The sequence below is a fragment of the Phasianus colchicus genome, chromosome 3, assembly GCF_987193195.1.
Source record: "Phasianus colchicus chromosome 3, bPhaCol1.hap1.1, whole genome shotgun sequence".
Classification (NCBI taxonomy): domain Eukaryota; kingdom Metazoa; phylum Chordata; class Aves; order Galliformes; family Phasianidae; genus Phasianus; species Phasianus colchicus.
The window spans coordinates 94,928,661-94,953,732 of NC_143438.1; the positions used below are offsets into that span (position 1 = coordinate 94,928,661).

Consider the following 25,072-nt stretch of genomic DNA (forward strand, 5'->3'; position numbering starts at 1 on the left):
AGAGAAGGAGCTGGGGGTCCTGGTGGGTGAAAAACGGAACGTGAGGCAGCAGTGTGCTCCTGCAGCTCGGAAAGCAAATGGGATCCTGGGCTCCATCGGCAGAGGGGTGGCAGCAGGGACAGGGAGGTGATCGTCCCTCTCTGCTCTGCTCTCGTGAGGCCCCGTCTGCAGCACTGCGTCCAGGGCTGGAGCCCCCAGGACAAGAAGGACAGGGAGCTGCTGGAGAGGGGCCAGAGGAGGGCACTGAGATGAGCAGGGCTGCAGCACCTCCGTACAAAGACAGGCTGAGGGAGCTGGGCTCGTTCAGCATGGAGAAGAGAAGCTGCGGGGTGAATCAGTGCAGCCTTCAGCACCTCAAGGGAGCCTACAGACAGGAGGGGAGTCAGCTCTTTGAAAGGGTAGAGAACAGCAAGACGAGGGGAAATGGTTTTAAGTTGAGGGAGGGGAGATTGAGATTGGACATCAGGGGGAAATTCTTTACAGAGAGAGCGGTGAGGTGCTGGAACAGCTGCCCAGACAGGCTGTGGATGCCCCGTCCATCCCTGAGGTGTTGGAGGCCAGGTTGGATGGGGCCCTGGGCAGCCTGGTCTAGCATTAAATCTGGAGGTTGGTGGCCCTGCATGTGGTGGGGGTTGGAAATTCATCATCCTTGAGGTCCCTTCCAACCCAACCATTCTGTGATTCTGTTGGCACCCTGGCAGCAGGGCAGTCCCTCTGTGCCCTGCTTCAGTTCTGGACTTCGAGGAGCTGCTTACGCTGCTGACACCTCTGGCCATGGCAGCCGAGAGCTGTGCCTTGGCTCTGGTTGGGGACAGGTGGTGAGCTCTGCTGCGTGCTGCTGTGACCTCGGTTCTTGGAGCATGGGAACCAGGTCTGGCCATGTGAATCACTGGGAGAGTTGTAATTACCCTCCTGCTCCGGAGTCTGGTTTGGCCTTTAATTAAACATGTGCTGTCCTGCTGAAGGCAGCGGGGCTGTTCCAGCAGGGCCTGACAGCTGGACCTGAAATTCTCCTAAGAGTTACGGGGTGTAGGGAGGACCTGTCCTTATCGCTGCGCTGTGAGGGTTGGAAGGTGAGCAGGAGCTGTGCCTGGAGCCCCTCCAGCTTGGGCTGGAAGTGCAAAAGTATGCTGGCATCCTCACCTGATCCAAAGCCTGTGGCTCTGGGCCTTTGTCCTCAGGGCAGCCCTGGGCTCAGGTTGTTTTTGAGGAAACAAGGAGGGGTCCGAGCCCGGCATGTGGCCCTGGGAGCTTAGAACACGCTGCTGGTTCTGACTGCAAGGGCAGGAATGTTCTGTGCAGTTCTGGCAAAGGCTGTGCTTACATGGTGAAGGCAGTTCCTGGTCTCCAGATGGATAAGTTGTTGCTCCCTTATCTGAGTAGCATCACAGGCAGAGTCATTGTGGTTGTGTAAGGTGGGTGTTGGACTCTTCCTCTGACCTGGCTTTGTTCTGCGGTGCTGCGGCTCTGGGAAGCTCTCTTCTCTGTTGGCTGTTCTTCTGCCTATAGCAGAGCACTGCCCGGGGAGTGGTGGTGGTCATTGCCTCAGTTTGTGGATGGAAATGATGTGGTGACACTCCTGAGGGACAGGGTGACATCCTTAGAGACCGAAGCAGTGGGGCAGCTTTGCTGCGTCTTCTTGGAACGGGCTGGGGAAGCTCCTTGGCCATTAACCCTATGGGAATGGTTGGCTCTCCAGGTCTGCCCTCGGGATTTTGTTGTTTCTGGGAAATGACATAGTCGAGTGGTATTTCAAAGGGTTTATTCTGATCCTTTTATCCATTGTCCTCTCTCCTTTTTGCATTTTCCACTTCTTGATTCCTCTGAATGGGTGAGCAGGGGGAGGAGGCAGGGCCCTGCCAAGCGTTGCCCTGCAGTAGAAGGCAGCCTTTTTGGGGGGGGTCCCATCCTGGCATCATGCTCTGAAAGCTGCTGTTCCTCGGGCTGACCCAATACTCTGTTAACCCTTCATTCACGTCCTGGGGCTTTGTCACAGCCTCAATGGTAATCCTGGGAGCTTCACAGGTATGAGTTGGCAGCCCGTGGCTGGGATGGGTGCACGCTTTGCTGGATGACAAACCAGCTGACCTGAGAGAGGTGGTGAACAGAGCTCCTCAGGGGTCAGAACTGGGGATGGCCCTGTTCAATATCTTTGTTGACCATCTGGATGAGGGCACCCTCAGCGAGTCTGTGGGGAAGCCGAGCTGGGAAGAAGCACTGATCTGCGTGGGGAAAGGAAGGCCCTGCAGAGAGAGCTGGGTGCACTGCATGGCTGGGCCTGAGAAAATGGGATGAAGTCCAGCATGACCAAATGCCAAGTCCTGCTCTTTGGTCACAACAGTGTATTGCTGCAGGTGTGAGATGGAGGGGTGGAAAGCTGTGTGGAGGAAAAGGGCCGAGCCACTGTCCATCATTTTTTGGCAGTCCTGGCTAACTGGGGATGTCCTGGTGGATTGGAAACTGGCAGATGTGACACCCATCTTCAGAAAGGGCCGGAAAGATGATCCTGGCAGCTACAGGCCTATCAGTCTCACCTCGGTGCCTGGGAAGGTCATGGAATGAATTATCTTGGGAATCATCGTGGACCGATTAAAGGTCAACCAGGGGATCAGGCCCAGTCAGCATGGCTTTACCAATGGTAGATCCTGTCTGACAAACCTGATGTCATTCTGTGACAAGGTGAGCCGCTTAGCGGATGAGGGTCAGGCTGTTGATGTGGTCTAGCTGGACTTCAGGAAGGCCTTTGACACTGTCCCCCATCACATTCTCGTGGAGAAGCTGGCTGCCCATGGTCTGGATGGGTGTACGCTCCGCTGGGTGAAGCACTGGCTGGGTGGCCGGGCCCAAAGAGTCGTGTTCATCTGCCAGAGGGGAGAGGGGCACTGCAGAGGGACCTGGACAGACTGGATCGATGGGCAGAGGTTAACAGCATGAGTTGCAATAGGGCCAAGTGTCGGGTCCTGCGTTTTGGTCACAACAACCCCAGGAAACCCTGCAGGCTTGGGGAGGAGTGGCTGAAAGCTGCCCGATGGAAAGGGATCTTGGTGTGCTGATGGGCAGTGGGCTGAGTGTGAGCCAGCAGTGTGCCCAGGTGGCCAAGAAGGCCGATGGCATCCTGGCTGGGATGAGGAATGGTGAGCAGGACTGGAAGTCGTCCTGCCCTGCACTCGGCACTGTGAGGCCTCACCTCGAGTGCTGGGTTCAGTTTTGGGCACCCGAGCACAGAAAGGACGTGGAGGTGCTGCAGCAGGGCCAGAGAAGGGCAGCGAGGCTGGGGAAGGGCTTGGAGAATATGGCCTCTGAGGAGAGAGCGAAGGAACTGGGGCCGTTCAGGGTGGGGAAGAGGAGGCTGAGGGCAGACCTTGTCGCTCCCTTCCAGCGTCTGAAAGGGGATTGCAGCAGAGCGGGGCTGCTCTCTGCTCACTGGTGACAGGTGACGGGACGAGGGGCGATGGCCTGGAGTTGTGGCAGGGGAGGTTCAGGTTGGATCTCCGGAGGAACTTCTCTAAGAAAGGGCTGCTGAGCAGTGCAGTGGCTGCCCAGGGAGGTGGTTGGGTCAGCATCCCTGGATGTGTTTAACAGCCGTCTGGATGTGGTGCTCAGGGCCGTGGTTTAGCAGAGGGCTGTTAGGGTTGGGGTACTATGGTGAGGCTGCGGTTGGACCTGGTGATCCTTGAGGTCCCTTCCAACCTGAGTGATTCTGTCATCTGGGGATGTTGGTTGATTCTTGGCTGACCACAAGCCAGCCGTATGGCTAAGAAGGCCAATGGCACCCTGGCTTGTACCAGAAATGGTGCAGCCAGCAGAGCAGGAGGTGATCATCCCTCTGTACTCAGCTCTGGTGAGGCCGTACCTCAGTGCTGTGCTCAGTGTTGGGCCCTCACTGCAAGAAAGAACCGAGGCCCTGCAGTGTGTGCAGAGAGGTGGGGGTCACCTCTGTGCCCAGGTAACAGTGATAGGATGGGAGGTGATGGCCTGACTTTGTGCCAGGGGGGTTCAGGTTGGATATTAGAAACAATTCCTTATTGGAAAGAGTGGTGACGCAGTGGCACGGCTGCACAGGGAGGTGTGGGAGTCACCATCCCTGAATTTCAGGATAGAGATGTGGCTCCTGGGAACGTGATTAGTTGGCATGGGATGGGCTTGGATGATCTTTGTGGTCTTTTCTAACACTAACAATTGTGTGATTCTGAGGCATGCTGCCCGGTGAGACTGCAGAGCACCCGTCCTTGTTGCTGTTTCGAATCACCTGGACGCAGTGCTGGGCAGCCCTCAGGAGCTGACCTCGAGAATTCCTGTCCAGCCTCAGCTGCTCTGTATTTCTGCTTGACCCGCTCCAGCAATGCTGCTTTTGGAGATCTGCATCCCTTGCTTGCCCTCACTGTGCACTCATAGAATCCTAGAATGGCCTGGGTTGCAAAGGAGCACAATGCTCATCCAGTTCCAACCCCCTGCTGTGTGCAGGGTCCCCAACCACCAGACCAGGGTGCACAGAGAACCCACAGGGTGCCATAAGGATCCATAGTGAGCTACAGTGATCCACAGGGTGTCATAGGAATCAATAATCATAGAATCATAACAGAATCATAGAATGGCCTGGGTTGCAAAGGAGCACAATGCTCATCAGTTCCAACCCCCTGCTGTGTGCAGGTCGCCAACCAGCAGCCCAGGCTGCCCAGAGCCACATCCAGCCTGGCCTTGGATGCCTGCAGGGATGGGGCATCCACAGCCTCCTTGGGCAACCTGTTCCAGTGCTCCACCACTCCTCTATGGTTTTCTGTTTAATCTCAGTAGACTCTCACAGTACTTAACTTGTCATGGTTTCTGCCGCTGTGTGAAACAAGGTTAGCCTTGATTAGAAAAAGGGATAATTACCGCCCTCCAAAGAGACGTTTGCTTGGGCTTTCATTCTTAATCCCAGTGACAATTTTAAAATTAATTTGTTCTCTTTTTGCTGTCACAAATAGGGCTGCTGTGCTCCCTGAATGTGGTGGTTGGAGTTTGGAGTTCCCAAGTCGCATCATGCTGCGTTTAGTGTGTGCAGTTCTGTCAGATCTCAGTTCCATCGCAGTGTCATGGATTGCTTCTCACTGACTGCAGTTCTGATTGCAATGACAAAGGGTCTTCTGGTCAGTGTACAGACTGGAAGGAGCGGGCCTGGAGAGCAGCCCTGCAGAGAAGGAGCTGGGGGTCCTGGTGGGTGAAAAACGGAACGTGAGGCAGCAGTGTGCTCCTGCAGCTCGGAGAGCAAATGGGATCCTGGGCTCCATCGGCAGAGGGGTGGCAGCAGGGACAGGGAGGTGATCGTCCCTCTCTGCTCTGCTCTCGTGAGGCCCCGTCTGCAGCACTGCGTCCAGGGCTGGAGCCCCCAGGACAAGAAGGACAGGGAGCTGTTGGAGAGGGGCCAGAGGAGCCACAGAGATGAGCAGGGCTGCAGCACCTCCGTACAAAGACAGGCTGAGGGAGCTGGGCTCGTTCAGCATGGAGAAGAGAAGCTGCGGGGTGAATCAGTGCAGCCTTCAGCACCTCAAGGGAGCCTACAGACAGCAGGGGAGTCAGCTCTTGGGAAGGGGAGATGGCAGCAGGACGAGGGAATGGTTGGAATTGAGGGAGGGGGGTTTCAGTTGGATGTGAGGGGGAAGTTGTTTGCTGTGAGAGCGGTGAGGTGCTGGAACAGCTGCCCAGAGAGGCTGTGGGTGCCCCGTCCATCCCTGAGGTGTTGGAGGCCAGGTTGGATGGGGCCCTGGGCAGCCTGGGCTGCTGTGAAATGTGGAGGTTGGTGGCCCTGCATTGGTGGGGGTTGGAGCTTCGTGATCCTTGAGGTCCCTTTCAGCCTGGGCCATTCTGTGATTCTGTGATGTAGAAAAGGGAGGTCACTTGCATCCTCCTTACTTTTCTTTTCTTGCAGGTATAAAATCTCAATTCTTGTACAGCAGCACTGTGTTCTGCTCGTAGTCTGGGGACCTCTGCCTGGTCTGGATTCTTGTCCAACACACACTTCAAAGTGTGTTGTTTGAGTCCAGGTTCACTTACACTCAGGACGTGGAATGTGTACTCTGTTATTGTGCTGTTTGCTGAATGGAAACTTATGCACGGATCTGATGACGCTCCGTCAGTACTGGGTCTGCAGGAAGTGCTAGGTGTGAGAAGGGAGTGCACAGAATGGGGTATTTTGCAATATTGCATTTAGCAAGCGGCTCCAAGAAGTGAAGTGGGATGGGAAGAGCTGAAGGTGTCACGGTAGCACAATGCTTGGGTTGGTCTGCCGTTGGTTCACAAGCATTTGCAGTAGTGTAGGTGTGCTGGTAGAAGGTAATACATAATTCCCACATATCTTGTAATATAGCATGATTTTATTCCAGTAAATTCTATTGTATTTTATCCAGAAGTCTGCACAAAGTGATCTGAGATGCTCACAGTCCACACCAGAAGCACAGCAGTTCGGGTTGTGGGTCGTGGATGTTCTCTTCCCTTTGTTGTTCTCCAGCAGCACACTCTTCCCCAGCTCAACACAATGTCTTGCCTGGAATTTCCTTGCATTCTAAAATTAGGAGGAGGATTCAAGGAACAATGGCAAATCAAACTCTGAATCTCCTGCTCTGCTTCGGGCTTTGTTGTCATGTAGACTTTCACCTACTTCCTTTCTTCTTAAACTGATTTTGCAGTAGATAAACTGAATTAAAGAGAGCTCGTGCTGTTTGACGTCAAAAGGGCTTTGCCTTTCTGCTGCAGAGCTTTTGGTCTACGGCAGAGAAGGGTCTGCAGTCAGATGATGGACCTCATTGTGGTCCCTTCTACAGGGTGAGCTTTTTCCTGATACCCAAGGAGGGTCAGGTTGGGAATCAGGAGAAGGCTCTGCAGCAGAGGGCAGTGGGCATGGAGCAGCTCCTAAGGGCAGCAGGCACAGCCCTGAGCTGCCGGAGCTCAGGAGGTGTTGGGATGCTGCTCTCAGACCTGGGGTTTGGAGTGGTGCTGCGTGGGGCTGTGGGCTGGACCTGGTTGTCCTTATGGGTCCCTTCCAACGAGGGACGTTCTGTGACTGTCTTTGTCACTTCACAATTGCCAGTTTGTTCCTTCGTTGGCATCGTGGGTTATGACTTGTAAAGGTTTGGTCGTCTGAACCTCTGAACTGTTGGAGACAACCCAGAGCACTCTGTAGTGTGGCAGAAGCCAAACACATACAGGCAGACTTCAGCACTATTGCAGATGTGTGGCATGGGCTCTGGAGGTACTTGTGGGTTACAGGTGAACTTTTTAAGCTGTCTGACTTTCTGCAGTGCTTTATGACTGTTTGTTTGTTATCCCAGCACAATCCAGGAAATGCAGCAAACGCCACGGCTTGTTTTCCATCCTGTCCCATATCCCACATCCAGCAGTAGAAGCAGCTGCAGGACTGTAGGAGCTGATTATTGTGATAGAGTGTGTTTGGTGGTAAAAATACTGAGAGCTGTTAATGTCTGGAAAGAGGGTGCCTGATTGGATCTTCCCATTTACTACCAAATAATTGACTTGTGAGGACAGGGGTGTAAAGAAGTCGGGTACTGTTGGACCAGCAGACCTCTGGGGTCAGTCTGAGTCCACGTTTCTATGAGAAATGTTTGCTTTCTTCTTCCAGCTCTGGGTCCTGCAGCCAGTTTACTCTGTCTTTCTCCAGTCCAGGTGGTACAAACGTTTCCCTCTAGGTTGGGAACATCTTTGATGTCCTGACAAGACAAACTGCCATAAGCATCTGCTGTACAGTGAGGATGGGAGTTTGGTTGGGATGCCCCTTTGTTTTTCTCCTTTCTTGGCTCCTCTGAGCCATGCCCATGGATATCACAGCTGCTGTGCAGTGACCCCTGCATTGTGCACTGCTTGAATGCCTGGGATGAGTGCTCTGTTTCATGGTGCATCTTATAAGGGAAGGAGAAGGGCAGTGGTATGATGGAGATGTTAAATCAGTCTTTAAGTTAACCTCACTAAATGCTGACTTTCACCCTCGTCTCTATAGTCTGTAATTGGGGTTCCCATCTGTGCAGCAGTGCACTTTGAAGCCTCACCAGGGGGAGAGGATGGATACTTGGGTTTGCCCTGAGGTGAGAATTGCTCACTGAGCTCTGCTGACCCGCGTTTGTTCTCTTTCTGTCCCAGCCTTTCTTTAGGCTTTTGAACCTCCGTAAACTGGGCCTGAGTGACAATGAGATCCAGAGACTTCCCCCCGAGGTGGCCAACTTCATGCAGCTGGTGGAACTGGACATCTCCCGCAATGGTAAGGCCAGCTCCGTGCCCCTCGGCACCACGTCTCTGCACTTCTGCTCTGAAAGAGGCATTTCCCTCTCGCAGTGCTGCAGAGTGGTCCATCGTGGGGCTGGAGTTGTGAGCATTCACTTGTCTCGCTGTGTCTCAGGCTGACACTGGTACTGGGTGTCCCGTTTTCCACATGATTGACTCTTCCCAGGCCTCTGTTTCTTTCATGTCTTTTTTTTTTTTTCCCCTCCTAGACATTCCAGAAATCCCAGAAAGCATCAAATTCTGCAAATCCTTGGAGATCGCAGACTTCAGTGGGAATCCCCTTTCCAGGTAGGAGGGTGCATTGCAGTCCCTTTGTGCAGCTGGGAATGAGAGCTGAAGTTCTTCATCCTTTCTCTGGTCTGCATCTTGTAGTTGTCTTCCCTTTGCCAAGGCCTTTGCTTGTCTGCTCCGTGACACATGGGACATTCAGCATAGGGAAGAGCTGGTGCCAGCCCCTTCTTCTGCAGGGTCTGTGGCTTGGGCTCCTGAGGCTTTGTTCGTGTTGATGCCACTGGTGTGGGTGACAAGGACTTCTGTCCTCCTAGAATAGGTTGGTTCCTCTCTTCCTCCTTCACTGTGCTGCACAAAGCAGAGTGGATGAGGACTGATTGGATTACAGAGAACTGTAGGAAAGCTGCGTGTTGTCATTTGTTATCTGTTGGACCTTTTTGCTCTTTGCTTTATTTATAGCTTAGGATGGCCATCCCTTGAAATTGATGGGTTGTTTTGGTATTGCAGTGAGGGGCCAGAACTGTGCCCAAGAAAAGCACTTTGCCTTCTCTTTGGTATTTTGCCTCTATGGCTCTGAATTTGCAAAGTTCTGGCTTTTCTGCCTTGAGGAACCACACTTTCAGGCACTGATGTCGTGATGTGTTGTCTGCTGGAGCCCCTGGAGATAAGTGCCAGTCTGCTTCCCCATGCCCACTGCTCTTCATACTGCTGGGCAGGTGCTTCCCGAATCACGTTGAAATAGATTTAACTCTCTGCTTCCCTCTGGTGGTGCCAAACACTGGCGGAAGGGCAGAAGCTTTTCAGCCGTTGGGGATCCCCCAGCACAGGTGTGACATGCAGTACCACGGGCACTAATAACCCTGCAGTGACTTGTCAATTTTTGCAGCTCAGAGTTGTAAGATGTGTGTCATTTGCTCCAGGAACAGCCTATGAACAGGAAAGGATTTCTGCTCTTTAAAGCCTTTCCTTCCTCTATGATACCTCAAAACTGTTTTGGTAATACTGCCTGATTCTGGGGAGTGCAGCAGTATCCATCGCTGAGTATTTGGATCAGCAGCTCACCCTCCCTCCTTTCAAGTTTTGGTGATGACCTGGCGCGGTTTGGGGTTCATGCTTAAATACTTAAGAGACATGTTTGTCACTTGGACGTGCAGCAACTTTGATGCAAGGGAGTGATGTCATCTTGGAAACAGAGCATGTCCTGGGTCAGGGCTGGTTCCTGCTTCTCCCTTTCACACCTGCTATACCAGTTGGGGTAGGACTGGCTGCTGGGCATGTGAGCAAAGAGCTCAGCACTGGGTTTGTGCTCAGCACTGATGGTGTTTTGTTCTGTTGTCTGTTCACAGGCTTCCTGAGGGTTTCACGCAGCTGCGCAGCCTGGGCCACTTGGCCCTGAATGATGTTTCCCTTCAGAGCCTCCCCAACGACATTGGGAAGTGAGTGTGGCTCTGCTCCTCAGCAAGGAGGGGAAGGTGGAAGCAGGGCACCGTGCTCACAGGACTTGTGCTCTCCAGCTACAGAGTGCTGCTCCCCTGGATGCGCTGCCTGATAACACACCTCCGGGCATTATCCTTGTTGTGAAAGGCAGCCTGTAAGAAGGTTCCTTTCCTGGATCTCAGCTGCTTATACTGCCTACAGTCAATGGCAGAGGCAAGGAGTAAATCCAGGCCTCCCAAGTCCTCCCTCTCCTTTTTTGAGCGCCCGTTTGCCCCTTTCCAAACAGATGTGGTCCATCCTGTGATGATGAAGTGATCCGTGCACTTGTGCAGGCCACAGGGGCTGTCTCAAGGGAAGGGATATGAGTGTCGTCTTGTATTTCTGTCCTTTCAGTGAATCTGGCCTTCTCATTCCCTTTTCTCTTGCAGTCTGGCAAACCTGGTGACTTTGGAGCTTCGGGAAAACCTGCTAAAGACTCTACCAACGTGAGTGTCATGTGGCTTCAGGGGTCTCCTGCCCCATCACTCCTACTGATCCTTTGTGGACTTACAGTAACGAATCTGTCATTTTGCTTGGGAGAGCTGAAAGCTTTGATTAGGTCAGCTGCATCTTGCTGCATGTCTCTAAATTGCCATGAGGAGGGAAGAGAAATGACAGAGGGCTCAAGAGCAGGGGAAGGTTCTTATGGCCTCTGCGTCGGGTCTGATTTTTTGAACAGACAGGATTCCATGAGAATCCTTATTCCTCTTAAGGTAGAACAAAGGATGATTGTTTTGGAAAAAGAGGGAGAAAGTGTACTGACGTGGGTGTTGGAAGAGCTCGGTTTGAAGCCCATAAGAACTGTCTGCTGCATCTCCAGCAGCTCTGTCAGCTTGTATTCTGCCTGCCTGTCCGTCCAGCTAACACTCTACACGTCAGAAGGGATTCCACCTGACTTTTTTTGAATAGCAGTGAGTTTTGTGGCCACACCCTGTCCTCAGTGGCTGTACTGTCACCCTTCCTTAACATCCTTACTGTTTGTGGCAAGGATTCAGTCTGGCTGCCTGCGTTTTCTTCTACGCTTTCCTGCTTTGCTTTAAAAAGAGGGCAGAAGAAGCATCTAATGAGACAAGTACTGCAAGTATTTGAGGTTTTAGTCTGCTGCTTCTGTGATAGCTGTGCCTCCCCCCCCCTGCAGGATGCTGCTGTGACTCACACGTGCTCTTACTGGTAGTTATTTTCCTCTGAGATCTGCAGGCACAGGGTTTGTATGGCATCAGTTATAATGACCTGTAGAATCAGCTGAGACCATTTAGACAGTCCTTTCCACAGCAGAGCTGAGTCTGCACTGAGCAGCTCCCAGCCATCACGCCTGCTGAGCACGCGATGATAGAAGCTTAGTTCAAATTAACTCTGTCATCTCATCCTGATCCCAAAGTCCCAAAGATCTTCTGTGCACAGAAGCTGACGCTGAAGCCCTGCTGCGGAAAGGTCGTGTCCTCATAATATCTGCAGCTGAGGTGAGCCCATATGGAGTAGAGCCACAACAGTGAAGGCAAGAGCTGAATCTGGATACGTTCGGATCTGGTGGTGGTGCCCACTGCTGTCTTTGGATGAGCTGAGTGTTCCTGCAGGCAGAGGCTATCACTGTGATAAACTGCGTGAGAAAAGAGGTCCAAAAGCTGCATCCACACCTGGGCTTCCAAGATGCAATGAAGAATGATCCCAGTGGCTTTTCACCATCTGGGGACACCAGGAAGCATACAGATTTGGAGAATTCAGTCTGTGACAAAACCCAAATGGTTTCTGGGAGATCTCAAATACCCCTGTGCTCCTTTGGTTCCCTGAGTTCTCTTGTAACATGCTCTGAGTTTGGGGATTTTTCTCTGAGCATTAAATGCAGTCTGCATGCTCGTTCTGCAGAAGTTCCAGCTTCTTTCCATGTTCCACTATTGACAGGGTCATTTCCAAAGCTAGAGTCCTAAAGGCCAAGGCAGTTTGTGTCAGATCTATTTATCAAATATGAGATCTGTACTTAGTCTGGCTACAAACTGTGCCCAGGAACGACTTTAAACAAGTCCAAGTGATCTTGCCAGAAAGCAGAATGTCTCATCAGGTTGAACGGCTCCAGCGCTGTGAATCTGTGATGGCATAGCTGATCAGTGTCCTTCTGGTTTTTATTGTTCTTCCAACTTGCAATGACCTTAACTTGTCAAAATGTGAATTCATTGGCTGGCCTTCAGTTCATCCTGTACAGCTGTTACTGCTCCTCATCTCTCCCACGTGGTGGGACACGTCTTGCCAGTCAGCTGGAAGCGTGGTTTGTGTTGATGTGCTCTCGTGGAATGGTGAGGGGTGCTCTGTACTGATGCATCTGGTAGGACCTCACATCAGCTTGAATCCCATGGTTCGCTCAGCCCTGTTTTGGAAACCAAACAGTGAAGGTGCTGAGGTAGAGTCAGGTCTGCTTCATACTTAGAGAGGTCAAAGAGCAAATGTACAGTTATAGCAGGAGTCCAGGCATTGGATGTGATGATCTTTGTGGGTTCTTTCCAGCTTGGATTGCTCTGAGATTCTATGAGATGCTGTTATCCAGCACAATCCTGACAGTGTAGCTGATAAACCTTTGCTTGAGTTAATATCTTCAGATCCACTGCTGTAAAATACAAGATCTTGCTCTTCCCATGTAGTGCCTTTATTTTACTGCCTGTGTCCAGCAGGCCAGGCTTCCTATTGTTTTCTCACACATTCTCAGCCTCCAGAACCTTAGTGTGGGAGCTGCTGTGATGCAGAGCTGTACTGACCGACAAATGGAGCGGTTTCCTTATGAGGACAATCCCTGATAGAGATAATAAAGAGGTCTGAAGTCTCTCACTGCGGAGCGTAGGCAGGGTTTAAATGGGATTTGTGCCCCACTGTAAAGCAAGAGCCAGCAAGCCCTGTTTGAGGGGTTTAGTTGTTGGAGCTGATGGGTGGGACTGAACTGAGGGCACCTGGACCATGGCAGAAGAACTGAGTCCTGCTGTTGTGGGGTTGCCTTTGATATCAGCAGTGTCTTTTGAATGCACAAGGCGCCTCTTTGGCCGCTGCTGTTGACTGACTGTGGTTCCTTGCAGGCTTCTTGCAGCATCTTGCCTGGTGATTTCCTTGTCTGTGTGTCTTAACCTCTGCCGAGGCATCGTGCCAGTGTCGTCCTCCCCCTTCTCTGAGGCAGCGTGGCCTCGTTGGGCAGTTCAGGGCTGTTCAGTTTTTCATTCTTGCCTCTCCCTGCAGCTCTGCTTCCCGTGTCTCCCCGATACGTGTGGTCCTCTGCTGTTTGCCATGGTTTGTTGCTCTGTGATCCCCTCTTTGTAACTAAATGGGCAACAGTGTTGAGGTGTGGCCTGTTGCCTGTCGTGTTTTTGCTCAGGTGATGCTTTATGGTGGGAGGGGGAGAGGGCAGATGGGTGACAGCGGAAACTGCCTACTTTGAAGCTGCCGATGCTGCTGAATGCAGACCTGCACAGATAGTCTGATGTCAGGAAGGTATCAGTGTCCCTAAATTGGTTGGCTCAGACTATGGAAGGGGTGGGAGTGCTCTGTCAGGTTTAGGAATTAGTCGGAATTGTTGTTGTGTTGAATCACAAAATTGTGATTTTGGTTTTTTTGAGATGATGCTAACCCTCCGTTCTTCCTTCCTTTCTCTCCTCCCGTTTCTACTCCCTGTATTTTGCAGTTCACTCTCATTCCTTGTCAAATTAGAGCAGTTGGATCTTGGTGGCAATGACCTGGAAGTCCTGGTAGGTGTGGGGTGGTGGGGAAGGCAATGTGGGTGGGTGGGAGGGGCAGCGCCTGTACCTTTGTGCACATGAGTGGGTTTTTGTCTGAAATGCACAGAAACAGACCCTCAAGCTGCATGGAAGGCTCTGCCCAGTCATTGTTCCCAGCATAATTTTCCTTTGCTATGTTGGCCCTTCCTACTGTACTCATGCACACCTTGTTTTGCTAGAAGTTCTCCTGCTCTGAGATGTCCTCTTGCTACCCAGCTGCCGAAGGATTTTCCTTTCCAAGGAGGTTCTGTCTGCTGCTTCCTTTCACTCCTGTGTTGTGCTGTCGTTCCTTTTCGGGCCAACTTTCTTTCCCCTTTCTGATTTAATTTCTCAACCAGAAGGTGAAGGACCATCCCACGTTACTCCTGGCAGCAGTGTCAGCCCAGCACACAGTGTGTGCCCTCGGACAGGAGTGTTTCCTTGGAGTGCTGAAAGCCTAAGCATGCTAGGAGCCAATGCTCAGTCCTGAAATCCAGCTCTCCTTGACTTTGGGGGAAACCCAGTGATATTTTTTCATTTTGCAGCTGCGGATTAAATTGTTCTTGAATTCTGCTTTTAATGCCTGGAAGGCTTTTTGGCAGAAAGCCCCTCCAAATTCCATGTTTGCCTCTTGTCTTGCCTGCTGCTGGGAGGTCTTTGCTGTTGTCTCCCATGTTTCTTGCTGGAGTTTTGCAGCCAGTATGGCAGCCCAGACATTCCCAAACAGATCGCTGCACGCTGACGCAAAGAGTTTGTACACCTTTGGATAAATGGTTTAGGAGATGTGAAAACAGCAAGAGCACCAAGCTTTGCAGAGGTTTGGTGGGATTTGGGGGATTATGGAGCGACTTCTGGGAGGACTGACACCATGCTGTCATGCTGTGTTACAGCCGGATACCCTGGGAGCACTGCCAAACCTGCGTGAGCTGTGGTTGGACCGCAACCAGCTCTCTGCTCTGCCTCCAGTGAGTACCTGTTCGGGACCACCGCCTCACCACTGTGCTGCTCCCTTCCTGTGCTGCTGCTTTGAGCCACAGAGTCTCCTTTCTGATCCTAGGAGCTGGGCAATCTCCGCCGTTTGGTCTGCCTGGATGTGTCGGAGAACAAGCTGGAGCAGCTGCCCAACGAGGTCAGTGGGTTGGTAGCACTGACAGACCTGCTGCTGTCACAGAACCTGCTGGAGTGCATTCCAGATGGGATTGGTGAGTACTGGGATGGGAGGTGGGGTAGGACTCCTCCTTTGGGGAGTCTTCAGGCACAGCTGTGGCTGGCAGAGCATTTGGGCCCGATGGATGTGGTCACTGGGAGAGTGCAGAAGCAGTAGGTGGTGCTGTTGAGCAGAGCTATGCAGGGTGTGTTCATGTTCTTGATCTGTGCTGTAGAATCACATCCTAGAATGGTTTAGGTTGGAAGTAACCTCCGAGATCATCAGTTCCCACCCTGTGCTGTGGGCTGGTTGTTCCTCACCAGGTCAGGCTGCCCTGGGCCCCATCCATGGCTTTGAGAAGCTCCAGGGATGGGGCATCCATGCCTCTCTGGGCAGCAGTGCCAGGATCTCACCACTTCTGGGTAAAGGATTTCTTCCTAACACTAACCTAAATTTTCCTTCTTTTAGTTAAAAGCAATTTCTTCTCTTTCTGTCGTGCTCTGCATGTATAAAAGTCAGTCTCCCTCCTGCTTGTCAGGTCCCTTCAAATTCTGGAAGGATGCATGGATGAAATCTGTGGAAAAAGTCTGGTTGGGAGGAAGAGCCTATGTTCTTGGGTTAGGAAATCCCTCTTGGGAGGTATTTAGAGCAGATAGTCATAGGACATGTAACTCTCTGTGGCTTAGTTCACATTTGCTTGTTGCTCCGAGCAGGTCAGCTGAAGCAGCTCTCCATCCTCAAGGTGGACCAGAATCGACTGACAGAGGTGACGGAGTCAATTGGGGACTGTGAAAACCTATCAGAACTCATCCTAACAGAGAACATGCTGACAGTAAGTATCCCAGCAGCCATCCTGAGATAAATAGTTGGCATGGAACAGGCTGTGAACCTGAGGGAGAACCTGTCACAAAATCACAGAATGGCCAGGGTTGGAAGGGACCTCAAGGATGATGAATCTCCAACCCCCTGCCACATGTAGGGCCAACAACCTCCTCATTTAATGCTAGACCAGGCTGCCCAGGGCCCCATCCAACCTGGCCTCCAACACCTCAGGGATGGACGGGGCATCCACAGCCTCTCTGGGCAGCTGTTCCAGCACCTCACCGCTCTCACAGCAAACAACTTCACCCTCACATCCATCTGAAATCCGCCCTCCCTCAGCTTCAAACCATCCCCTTGTCCTGCTGCCATCTCCCCTTCCCAAGAGCTGACTCCCCTCCTGTCTGTAGGCTCCCTTGAGGTGCTGAAGGCTGCAATGATTCACCCCGCAGCTTCTCTTCTCCATGCTGAACAAGCCCAGCTCCCTTAGCCTGTCTTCATAGGGGAGGTGCTCCAGTCCCCTGATCATCTTCGTGGCCCTCCTCTGGACCCTCTCCAACAGCTCCCTGTCGTGAGGCTCCCTGTCCTGAGGCTGTAGTGAGAATTGCTGGAATCTCGTCTTGTTAGGACAGAAGGCAGTTCTTTTCCTTGTAGAGAAGGCTTTATACCCATTCTGCTGTCCTTTATTAGCCACCAAATTGTGTCCTTTCTAGGCCTTACCCAAGTCCCTTGGGAAGCTAACCAAGCTGACAAACCTGAACGTGGATCGGAACCGTTTGACGTCCCTTCCAGCTGAGATTGGGGGCTGTGCCAACCTGAACGTCCTGTCTCTGCGAGACAACCGCCTGGCCCTGCTGCCAGCAGAGCTCGCCAACACCACCGAGCTGCACGTCCTGGATGTGGCAGGAAACAGGTCAGCAGGAGGGTGAAAGGCTGTGGGTGTCCAAAGTGTCCGCGGGCACCTCCAAGCTGTTCTTGGGATGTGTGGTCAGGTTCTGGCACAGCTGCCCAGGGAGGTGGTGGAATTGCCATCCTTGGAGGTGTTCAGGAATCATGGAGGTGTGGAACTTGACTCGGCGGGGATGGGTTGGTGGTTGGATTTGATGCTGGAGGTCTTTCCCAGCCTTTATGATTCTAAAGGGGCTGCCTTAAATAGGTGCCATGGTCTGGGTCCTGGTTTGTTTTGGGAGATGCTGGATCTGTGCTGATCTCATCAGCAGTTTGGAGGGGCTGCACAGGGCTCTGAAAGAGACTGCGTCCCTCCAACGTTCTGCCTGCCTTTTTTTGCCTTTTCCGTGATACTTGAACATTAAGTAGAATCAATGTTGGGATGGGCAGATGCGTGGGGACATCTTGCTGTGTGTGAAACAAAGATCTGGAGAAATCCCCGTCCACTGTATTCATGCCTCCAAATTTTGAAGTGTTGTGTCATCGATACTCAGGTAATCAGTGCCAAAGCTTTCTGATGTGCAAGAGATGCTGCATTTCAGGCCTGGGGCACTGAAATGTGCCTCTGGAGCATCTTCTTGGGCTTTTCTCAGTGCAGCAGTAGAGTACCTCCTTCTCTTCCTGTCCTCATTCACTTTCCTCACTCAGGGTGCCCACACCTGTAGTCCTCATCACAACACACACACTTGAGAGTGGCTTTGGCTGTTTCCCACCCAGCACTGTTCTGCCTTCAGGCCCTGGCAGTGGATTGCAGTGGGTGCTGGGCTCTCTGTCAGTTTTGTGTGAATACAAATGTGTTTCTATTTGCTTGATTAAATACAGCTGATGGCTACAGTGGGCACCTGGTTCATAGTTCTCAGTGCCAGATCAGTTTCTCTATTGTTTTGGCAATGAGGCTGGGGTTATACCAGTGCTTTCTGTGCTGTTCAGGTGTCTCACTGGGAATATCAGTATCTACAGAATAAAACTCAGTCCAAGCAGTGGACGTGTACAATGCACAGCCTGGGCAAACAGCTGTTTGTACTGCAGGTCTGCAGTTGATGCAGGAATGGAGAATGTTTTCTTCCCACTTTGCATCTGGTTCATTGCATGTTTTTGTACTCAGACCTTGGGAAGATGAATCACAGAATGGCCAGGGTTGGAAGGCACCTCAAGGATCATGAAATTCCAACCCCCCTGCCACATGCAGGGCAAATTTCTGCAAAGTGCCACGTCCTGTGTAGCAGTGCAATGGATTTGAGGCTTTGCTATCTAGAAAGCATAGAATTCATTGGCTGCAGGTAGAAGAGTTCAAAAACATCCATTTAAAACAGAACAACAACAGGAAGGGGCTGTCCTCTGCTTTGAGCTCCTTGTGTTTGCAGAGTCCAGTCTGTGGTTATAGCAGGGCCACGTGCAGCACGAATCACTGCTTCTGTGTGTGCAGAAGTGGTGGACCTGCAGCGACTCCCTCTGTCTTTGTCTGATGCAGTCTGGAGCTGAGAGGGTTTCATCATGAATAAGTTTAACTATTGTTCTTTTGTTTTCTTGCAGGCTGCAGAATTTGCCCTTTGCTTTGACGAACCTTAACCTGAAAGCCTTGTGGTTGGCAGAAAACCAATCCCAGCCCATGCTGAAATTCCAGACAGAGGATGATGAAAAGACGGGAGAAAAAGTTCTCACGTGCTACCTGCTTCCCCAGCAGCCCTCTCCTAGCCTAGGTAAGAGGTGTTTAGTCTGGGGCCGTTCAGGGTGGGGAAGAGGAGGCTGAGGGCAGACCTTGTCGCTCCCTTCCAGCGTCTGAAAGGGGATTGCAGCAGAGCGGGGCTGCTCTCTGCTCACTGGTGACAGGTGACGGGACGAGGGGCGATGGCCTGGAGTTGTGGCAGGGGAGGTTCAGGTTGGATCTCCGGAGGAACTTCTCTAAGAAAGGGCTGCTGAGCAGTGCAGTGGCTGCCCAGGGAGGTGGTTGGGTCAGCATCCCTGGATGTGTTTAACAGCCGTCTGGATGTGGTGCTCAGGGCCGTGGTTTAGCAGAGGGCTGTTAGGGTTGGGGTCGGATGGTTGGGCTGTGGTTGGACTCGGTGATCTTGACACAATTCTGTGATTCTATGAATGCTTTGTACGTTGGCCTGGAGGGTGATGTAGAGGAGAGATCACAAACCTCTCTTTGCCTGGTTGCACCGTTCTTGGTTACTGCAGTGGCTGCAGCACACTTTGACTCCTAATGGGCTGATGCCAACTTTCCAAGGCAGAGACTGCTTGGAGAGCAGCAGAGAGTGCTGCAACCTTGTTTTCAGATCTTCTGCTTGTGTCTATCGACCGAGCAGTGCATTATCTGTGAGGTTTCCTTCCTCTTGTGGCAGTATAACTATGTTAGTGCTTCTGATCTGTTCCTTCATCCGATCTTTTCCTCTGGTCCTTAAGATGTGAGCCTGAAGCCTTCACTAGGATCTGTGGAGGCTGCCAAGTACAGAGGTGAGAAGATCTGGGAGTGCATCCAATGCCCTCAGAGCCCTCTGCTGCGGGCAGATAGAAGTGTCCTGATAGGCTGAGAGCTGTCTTTCATCCAAGCACACAACCCTACGTGTTCAGAGAGTAGCTCCCACTCTGTTGCCTTTCTCCCCAGAGAACCTTCTGCAGAACAGCGTGGATGAGAGCTGGACGGACACGAACTTGAACAGAGTGAGTGTGATTCAGTTCCTGGATGACCCCAAAGGAGACGACGAGGAGGAACCTGGAGCTGAGAGGCGGGTAAGGAGTTCCTGCAGGGTTGTAACCTTCCTGTGGGCACAACGTTGTAATTGCAGGCAGATTCAAAAAGGATGGCAGATCATTTTCCTTGAACTACAGATGCAAAGGGAAGGACAGAAGTTTCAGTTTACAGCAAATATTTATTGGTTTAAATCTCTTGCAGAATATTTTTTCCTTTTTATTTTTTTTAATCTTATGAAGAGAGATCATTTTAATCTGAATCCTTCAAATAACACGTATTTGGATCTGTCCTTCCAGCACAGAGATGGTTTTTACTGCTGCTTGGAGTGTCATCTCCCGTTTCTTTCCTCTTCCCAGCTGTACAGTAATGGCAGAGGAGCCCAGATGAGGTCCTGCAGTGTGACGTTTGGGTCTCATCCAGCTGGGGTTCCACTGGTCTGGTAGAACACGTGGTTTGAACTGATCCATTTTCAGGGCTGCTCTCACTGTGAAACCCCATGCTCTGTGTTCTCCTTTGGTAGGGCTTACAGCGCAGAGCCACCCCTCATCCCAGTGAACTGAAGGTGATGAAGAAAGTGATCGAAGTTCGGCGCAGCGAGGTCTGTGCTGCAAAACCTGGCACAGACCTGAATTCATCCAGCTCAGAAGTGAGTGCTGTTTGCTAAGAAATGGAGACTACAGAGAACATGCAGCAAACCCGAGGAATGGGGAGGCTGTGTTTGTAAGCTGGGCAGGAAAAAAAAAAACTTTGGGAAGTGTGGGAACAGGCGGAGCATGGACTGCCTGCATTCACAGAATCACAGAATTCACAGAATGGCCAGGGTTGGAAGGGACCTCAAGGATGATGAAGCTCCAACCCCCCTGCCACACACAGGGCCACCAACCATCCCACCTAATGCTGGACCAGGCTGCCCAGGGCCCCATCCAACCTGGCCTTGAACACCTCCAGGGATGGACGGGGCATCCACAGCCTCTCTGGGCAGCTGTTCCAGCACCTCACTGCTCTCTCTGTAAAGAATTTCCCCCTGATGTCCAACCTCAATCTCCCTTCCCTCAGCTTAAAACCATTTCCCCTCGTCCTGCTGTCACTCACCCTTTCAAAGAGTTGATTCCCCTCCTGTTTGTAGGCTCCCTTTAGGTACTGAAAGGCTGCAATGATTCACCCCACAGCCTTCTTTTCTCCATGCTGAACAAGCCCAGCTCCTTCAGCCTGTCCTCATAGGGGAGGTGCTCCAGTCCCCTGATCATCTTTGTGGCCCTCCTCTGGACCCTCAAAGATGATCAGGGGACTGGAGCACCTCCCGTATGAGGACAGGCTGAAGGAGCTGGGCTCTAAGCCATTCCACGGCTTAGAACCCATCTTGGGTCAGCTGGGGCCACTGAGGTGGGGCAGGAGACGTAGCCAGGATGCAGAGAAGAGCGTGAGGGGGATTGTGTGCTACTTCTGTCATAATGCAGGGAGAGGAACTCGCTGATTTTCTGAATGAAGACTGGACCAGAGTACTGGGGGATGGTGCATTGCTGCACAGGTGTGATGCTGACTGTAAATGCCTGCGTCAGTGGTGACACAGGTGGAGCTGGGTGAAACGGCAGCCTGAAGGAAAAAGCCAGTTCTGTTGGCAGTGGAACATGTTCCATTTTGCAGCAGTCTCATTGCAATGCACCACCTCCTGCCTGGGCTTCCGTCTTGACTTTTACAATCTGTCATCTTCTTAGGAGAAGAGACTGAGTGCCACATCCAACCGCAGCGAGGACTCCCACCTCTCCAACAGCACCGTCTCTGCTGACTGCAGGGCAGAGGAACAGGGAGAGGAGAGGCAGAGGAGCCGGCCGAATGGGCAGCTGCTGGAGATGCAGGAGCTGGAGAAGGAGGCCAAGCCAAGAGCTGAAGAAGAGCGTAAGGAAGTGGTTGTCCAAGAGGATGAAGATGTGGAAGTGGAATACAATGAGGTAGGAATTTGGGAAGTGCCGTGGGATCCAGTTAAGAACTGGAAGGATTGAAAGTTTCTGGGGAAAATGGTGAATGGATGTATGGAGTGTGATTTGTGCGTTGCTGGAGGCAAATAAGGGCCATGGCATGTGACTGCAGGTAGAGATGTGGGGGTCCTGGTGTAGCTGGGTTCATTGAGAACTAGGAGGGATGCATGGGAGCCACACAGCAACTGTGGGAATATCAGGGGTACAGTTTTGGGTGCCCATGGAACTGACAGATGTGTCTAGGTGAAGGTGCTGATACTGGGGGGGAAGGAAGGGGGGAACAGCAATTAGAAGGAAACTAAAATGTATTCCTGCGTCTTCTGTGGTACGAAAGTGGAAGTGCTGGCTTTGCCTGTGTTGGCGTTGGAGGGAGAGCAGATGTCTGGCTGTTATCTGAGGCTCACAGACTTTCTGGGCCTTTGCCATTGCAGCCCACTGTACACTTTGCTGAGGACACACTGATAAGGAGTGAGGATGAAGATGAAGATGAAGAGCGGCCGTTCCCAGTGGAGAAACAGAGGCTCATCCGCAAGGACACGCCCCACTATAAGAAACACTTCAAGATAACTAAGCTGCCCAAACCAGAGGCGGTGGTAGCGCTCCTGCAGGGGCTGAACAGTGATGGAGTCCCCAAAGAAGAGGAGGAACTGGGAGGCTGCAACAACAACGCGGAGCCTGAGGATGAGGAGGAAGCGTGGGATGAAGATGACAGGAAGAACGGATCTTTGTCTGCTCAGCCATCAGTGAAGGTAAGGTCTTGTGGGAGGAGAGGACGGAGGGTGCCGGAGCTCCCTTCTGCTCCAAACTGCCAGGGCAGGTTGATGTGGCACCAGTGAAAACACTGCAGGCTCCAGCGCTTCAGTAGAGATGTGCTGAGGGTGGGAGAGCTGAAGCTCGTTCTGGGGCTTTTGCAGTCAGTTGTCTGAGCTGTGCCACGCTGTTTGTGTCTGACTTTGGTGCTGTGAGCACACGCTGCCCGTTACGTGTGATGTTGTGGTCTGTGCTGCAAGAACAGTTCTCTTGTTGCCGACAGTTCCTCCGTTCCTTTCCATGTCCGCAACTTGTTTGCAGTAGGATGATGAGCTGTGTCTCTGGATGGACCTAACCTCAAGCTTGGGTTCAGGCTGCTTACCATTGCCTTTACACCACAGTTCTTCCTGTGCTGTGAGAGCAGGTTCCTTCTCCTTAGTGCTCCCCTGTGCCTGCCCCAGCGCGGGTGAGGTCTGATGGAGTGTGTATGATACCTGGGGGAGCTTCTGCTGTGGAGTTCCCTGTTTACGTGGGACAGCAGTGGGCCTTTCTGGTCATGCTGGGAGTTGAGAGGTCCTTGGCTCTGCTCAGATGAACCCCCACCATGTTTGTTTGGTTAGGGACACAGATTCCTGCTGGAGGGAGCTGCTTGCAGTGACAGAGGGATTTACTTCTAGGGGACGCTGTGTGAGATCAGAGCAGTTCTTGCTGAAACTGATGATGGTTTTATGAGGTGTGCTTGGGAGGCAGAGGTTGGGATGCAAGTGGATCTCCATCACATTGTATGGCACCAGCAGGTCTTATGGGGGAGGTGTAGGTAGGATATGCTGGAGTAAAACCTGTTTTTGCTGTTACTGCGCATGCTCCAGACCGTTGGGATTATTTCAACCCCATTCTGGAGTTGAGACTGCACAGGAAAGGCTCCTGTGCTCGGGTTTCCTTAGGAACCTTCCCCTCAGTGCATTCTGCCTTGCTGTCTGAGCTGATGTTTGCTCCTTAGGGATGAGGTATGCAGTTTCCTTTACTGCCTCTCAAGTTCTTCAGAGTGAAAACGCGTTGTGGTTGCTGCTGTTAAAGGCATGTGAAGCTGTCCTGAGTGCCCTGCGTCCACACCTGCCATGGTGGGGAAATGCTCTGACCCAAAGGCTTGTTTCAGGCTGGGACTCAAAGCTCGTTTGGTATCTGTTAAGGAAAGTCGTCTCTGTTAGTAGTTCAGCCTTCTGTTTGGGAGCCACAGTTCTCATTTTCTTGGGCTGGACTGAATGCCTGCTCAGATATGAGCTCTCCTCCTGAGCTGATGGAGAAGTGGGAATGTGGGGAAGCAGTGTCCCCCTGGAGATGCACGCAGTGAGGAAGGAGGTAGACCAGGGCATGCAGGATGCAAGGTCCTTAAAGCAGGACAGCATTATTTCAGGGGACGTTCCTGCATTTGGGAGCGTGTTTCCTATGTTTGGGATCCCTGGGTGCGTTGTCCCACCAGAAGCGTTTCCCTTTATGGACAGGAGCGTTGCAGTTGGGTTTGGGACAGCCTCATTCTGTGGGCCACCAGGTGGCACCACGGGCCATTTCTCCTGGGTTGTTCCATCCTTCTCCTCCACCCTGCAGCTCTGTACAGGGGGGTGAAGGCAGCTCACGGTGCTCAGCTTCGAACTCGGTGGCCACAGCCTCAGTGCGTCAGCACAGGCACAAAGGGAGGCCTTCAGGAGGCAGCTTGCAGCTGGCCGACGCGTGCTGACGTGCTGCACGCTGTAAGCGTGGGAGCAGCCCTGTCCCCATCCTCGCTCGGAGGTGGCTGTGAGGAGCAGTGTGAGCAGGGTCTGCTGGGTGGGCAGCCCTGTCAGAGCGGTGTGCGTCTGTGTGTTGTGTTGTGTTGGGTGGTGGTGGTTGTGGTGGTGGGTTTGGTTGATGCTCCACTAATCCGCATGCCTCTTTGCTGGTTCCTGTCCTAACAGGGGGTGTCGTTTGATCAAGCCAATAATCTGCTGATTGAACCTGCTCGCATTGAGGAGGAAGAGGTCTGTACCACTCCCACTGTTCTCTCTCTGCCGAAAATCATTCCGTCTGCTTGATTTGCTTCCCAGGCTCACCCCTTGTTGTAGGGGATCTCTGATCTATTGGGGTCAAGTGGCTTCTGGACCTGACCGATCACCAACACCATGATTGTTTCTTCCTCTGCTTTCCTTCTCCCTGCTCCTTTCCCTCCCTTTCCGTCCCTGAGGTGAGAATGGCTGCTGCAGATCCAGACTGAGATGGGAGGAATGTGAAAAAGCAGAGGGGTCACAGGTGGAGGGCTCAGTTCCTATTTGCACTGAGGAAGGAGGTGGAAGAAAATACGTACGTATTTTCAGTAGTGATGGTAGCCCAGGCGGAGCAGAGGGCTCCAGGATCTTCTTGGGTGCAGTGGGATGACCCTGTGGGGTCTGGCAGAGAATGGATCTCAAGGCATTGTGCCATTGCATGAAGGAGGTGGACTGGTGTTAGTTAATGATGCTTGCATCTTTTGCAGCCCTTATGGACACCCCACCACCGTGTGTTTTCGTGCAGTGCTTTGGGACATCAGAAAGGTGGAGGTGGCACTGGAGGTGCTGTAAAGCCTCTGTCATGTGGCATGTTCTGCATCCTGGTTTAAGTGCTGTTTTGCTGTCTTAGTTCATCCTCTGACCGTGATTATTTTCCTCTGTTTTTTCTGTTGTTTTTTTTTTTTTTTTAAACACAAGTTCTCAGCAGGTTTGCTTAATCCCTTTTATCAGTGGGTTCTCTGCAGGCAGTATGCACAGAGAGCTGCTGGAGGCAGAATGCTGCTGTCCCCAGCAGGAGGCAGGCACTGTGTCAGTAGAAGCTGCTTGCTGGAGGATGCTTCCCCTGGAGACAGCACAGTGGCACCAGACCCGTGTATTCAGTTCTAGGCTTGTCTGACCATGAATGTGCCTCTCTGCTTCTCCCTCAGGTGTGGGATGGGGGCTCTTCCTTCTTAGTTCTGGAAGAAGGCTTTGGAAGGGAGATGTCAGGTACTTTATTTTTGCTTCAAGTG

At 52.1% G+C, this 25,072-nt stretch overlaps 1 protein-coding gene across 33 annotated transcripts in view; it reads left to right on the forward strand.

Moving 5' to 3' along the window:
• SCRIB (scribble planar cell polarity protein) overlaps positions 1 to 25,072 on the forward strand; it is a 121,794-nt gene that overhangs the window by 11,542 nt on the left and 85,180 nt on the right. For 31 of the 33 annotated variants that reach the window (XM_090138203.1, XM_090138204.1, XM_090138212.1 and 28 more), the window contains exons 2-16: positions 8,131 to 8,248; positions 8,481 to 8,559; positions 9,849 to 9,938; positions 10,368 to 10,424; positions 13,634 to 13,697; positions 14,597 to 14,671; positions 14,764 to 14,908; positions 15,567 to 15,685; positions 16,386 to 16,585; positions 18,154 to 18,320; positions 19,229 to 19,353; positions 19,836 to 19,961; positions 21,031 to 21,264; positions 21,723 to 22,040; positions 23,994 to 24,056. In XM_090138203.1, the coding sequence (XP_089994329.1) occupies positions 8,131 to 8,248; positions 8,481 to 8,559; positions 9,849 to 9,938; positions 10,368 to 10,424; positions 13,634 to 13,697; positions 14,597 to 14,671; positions 14,764 to 14,908; positions 15,567 to 15,685; positions 16,386 to 16,585; positions 18,154 to 18,320; positions 19,229 to 19,353; positions 19,836 to 19,961; positions 21,031 to 21,264; positions 21,723 to 22,040; positions 23,994 to 24,056 (1,980 nt within the window). The remainder of the gene's footprint in view (positions 1 to 8,130; positions 8,249 to 8,480; positions 8,560 to 9,848; positions 9,939 to 10,367; positions 10,425 to 13,633; positions 13,698 to 14,596; positions 14,672 to 14,763; positions 14,909 to 15,566; positions 15,686 to 16,385; positions 16,586 to 18,153; positions 18,321 to 19,228; positions 19,354 to 19,835; positions 19,962 to 21,030; positions 21,265 to 21,722; positions 22,041 to 23,993; positions 24,057 to 25,072) is intronic. The other 2 variants (XM_090138209.1, XM_090138214.1) reach the window with 1 other exon arrangement.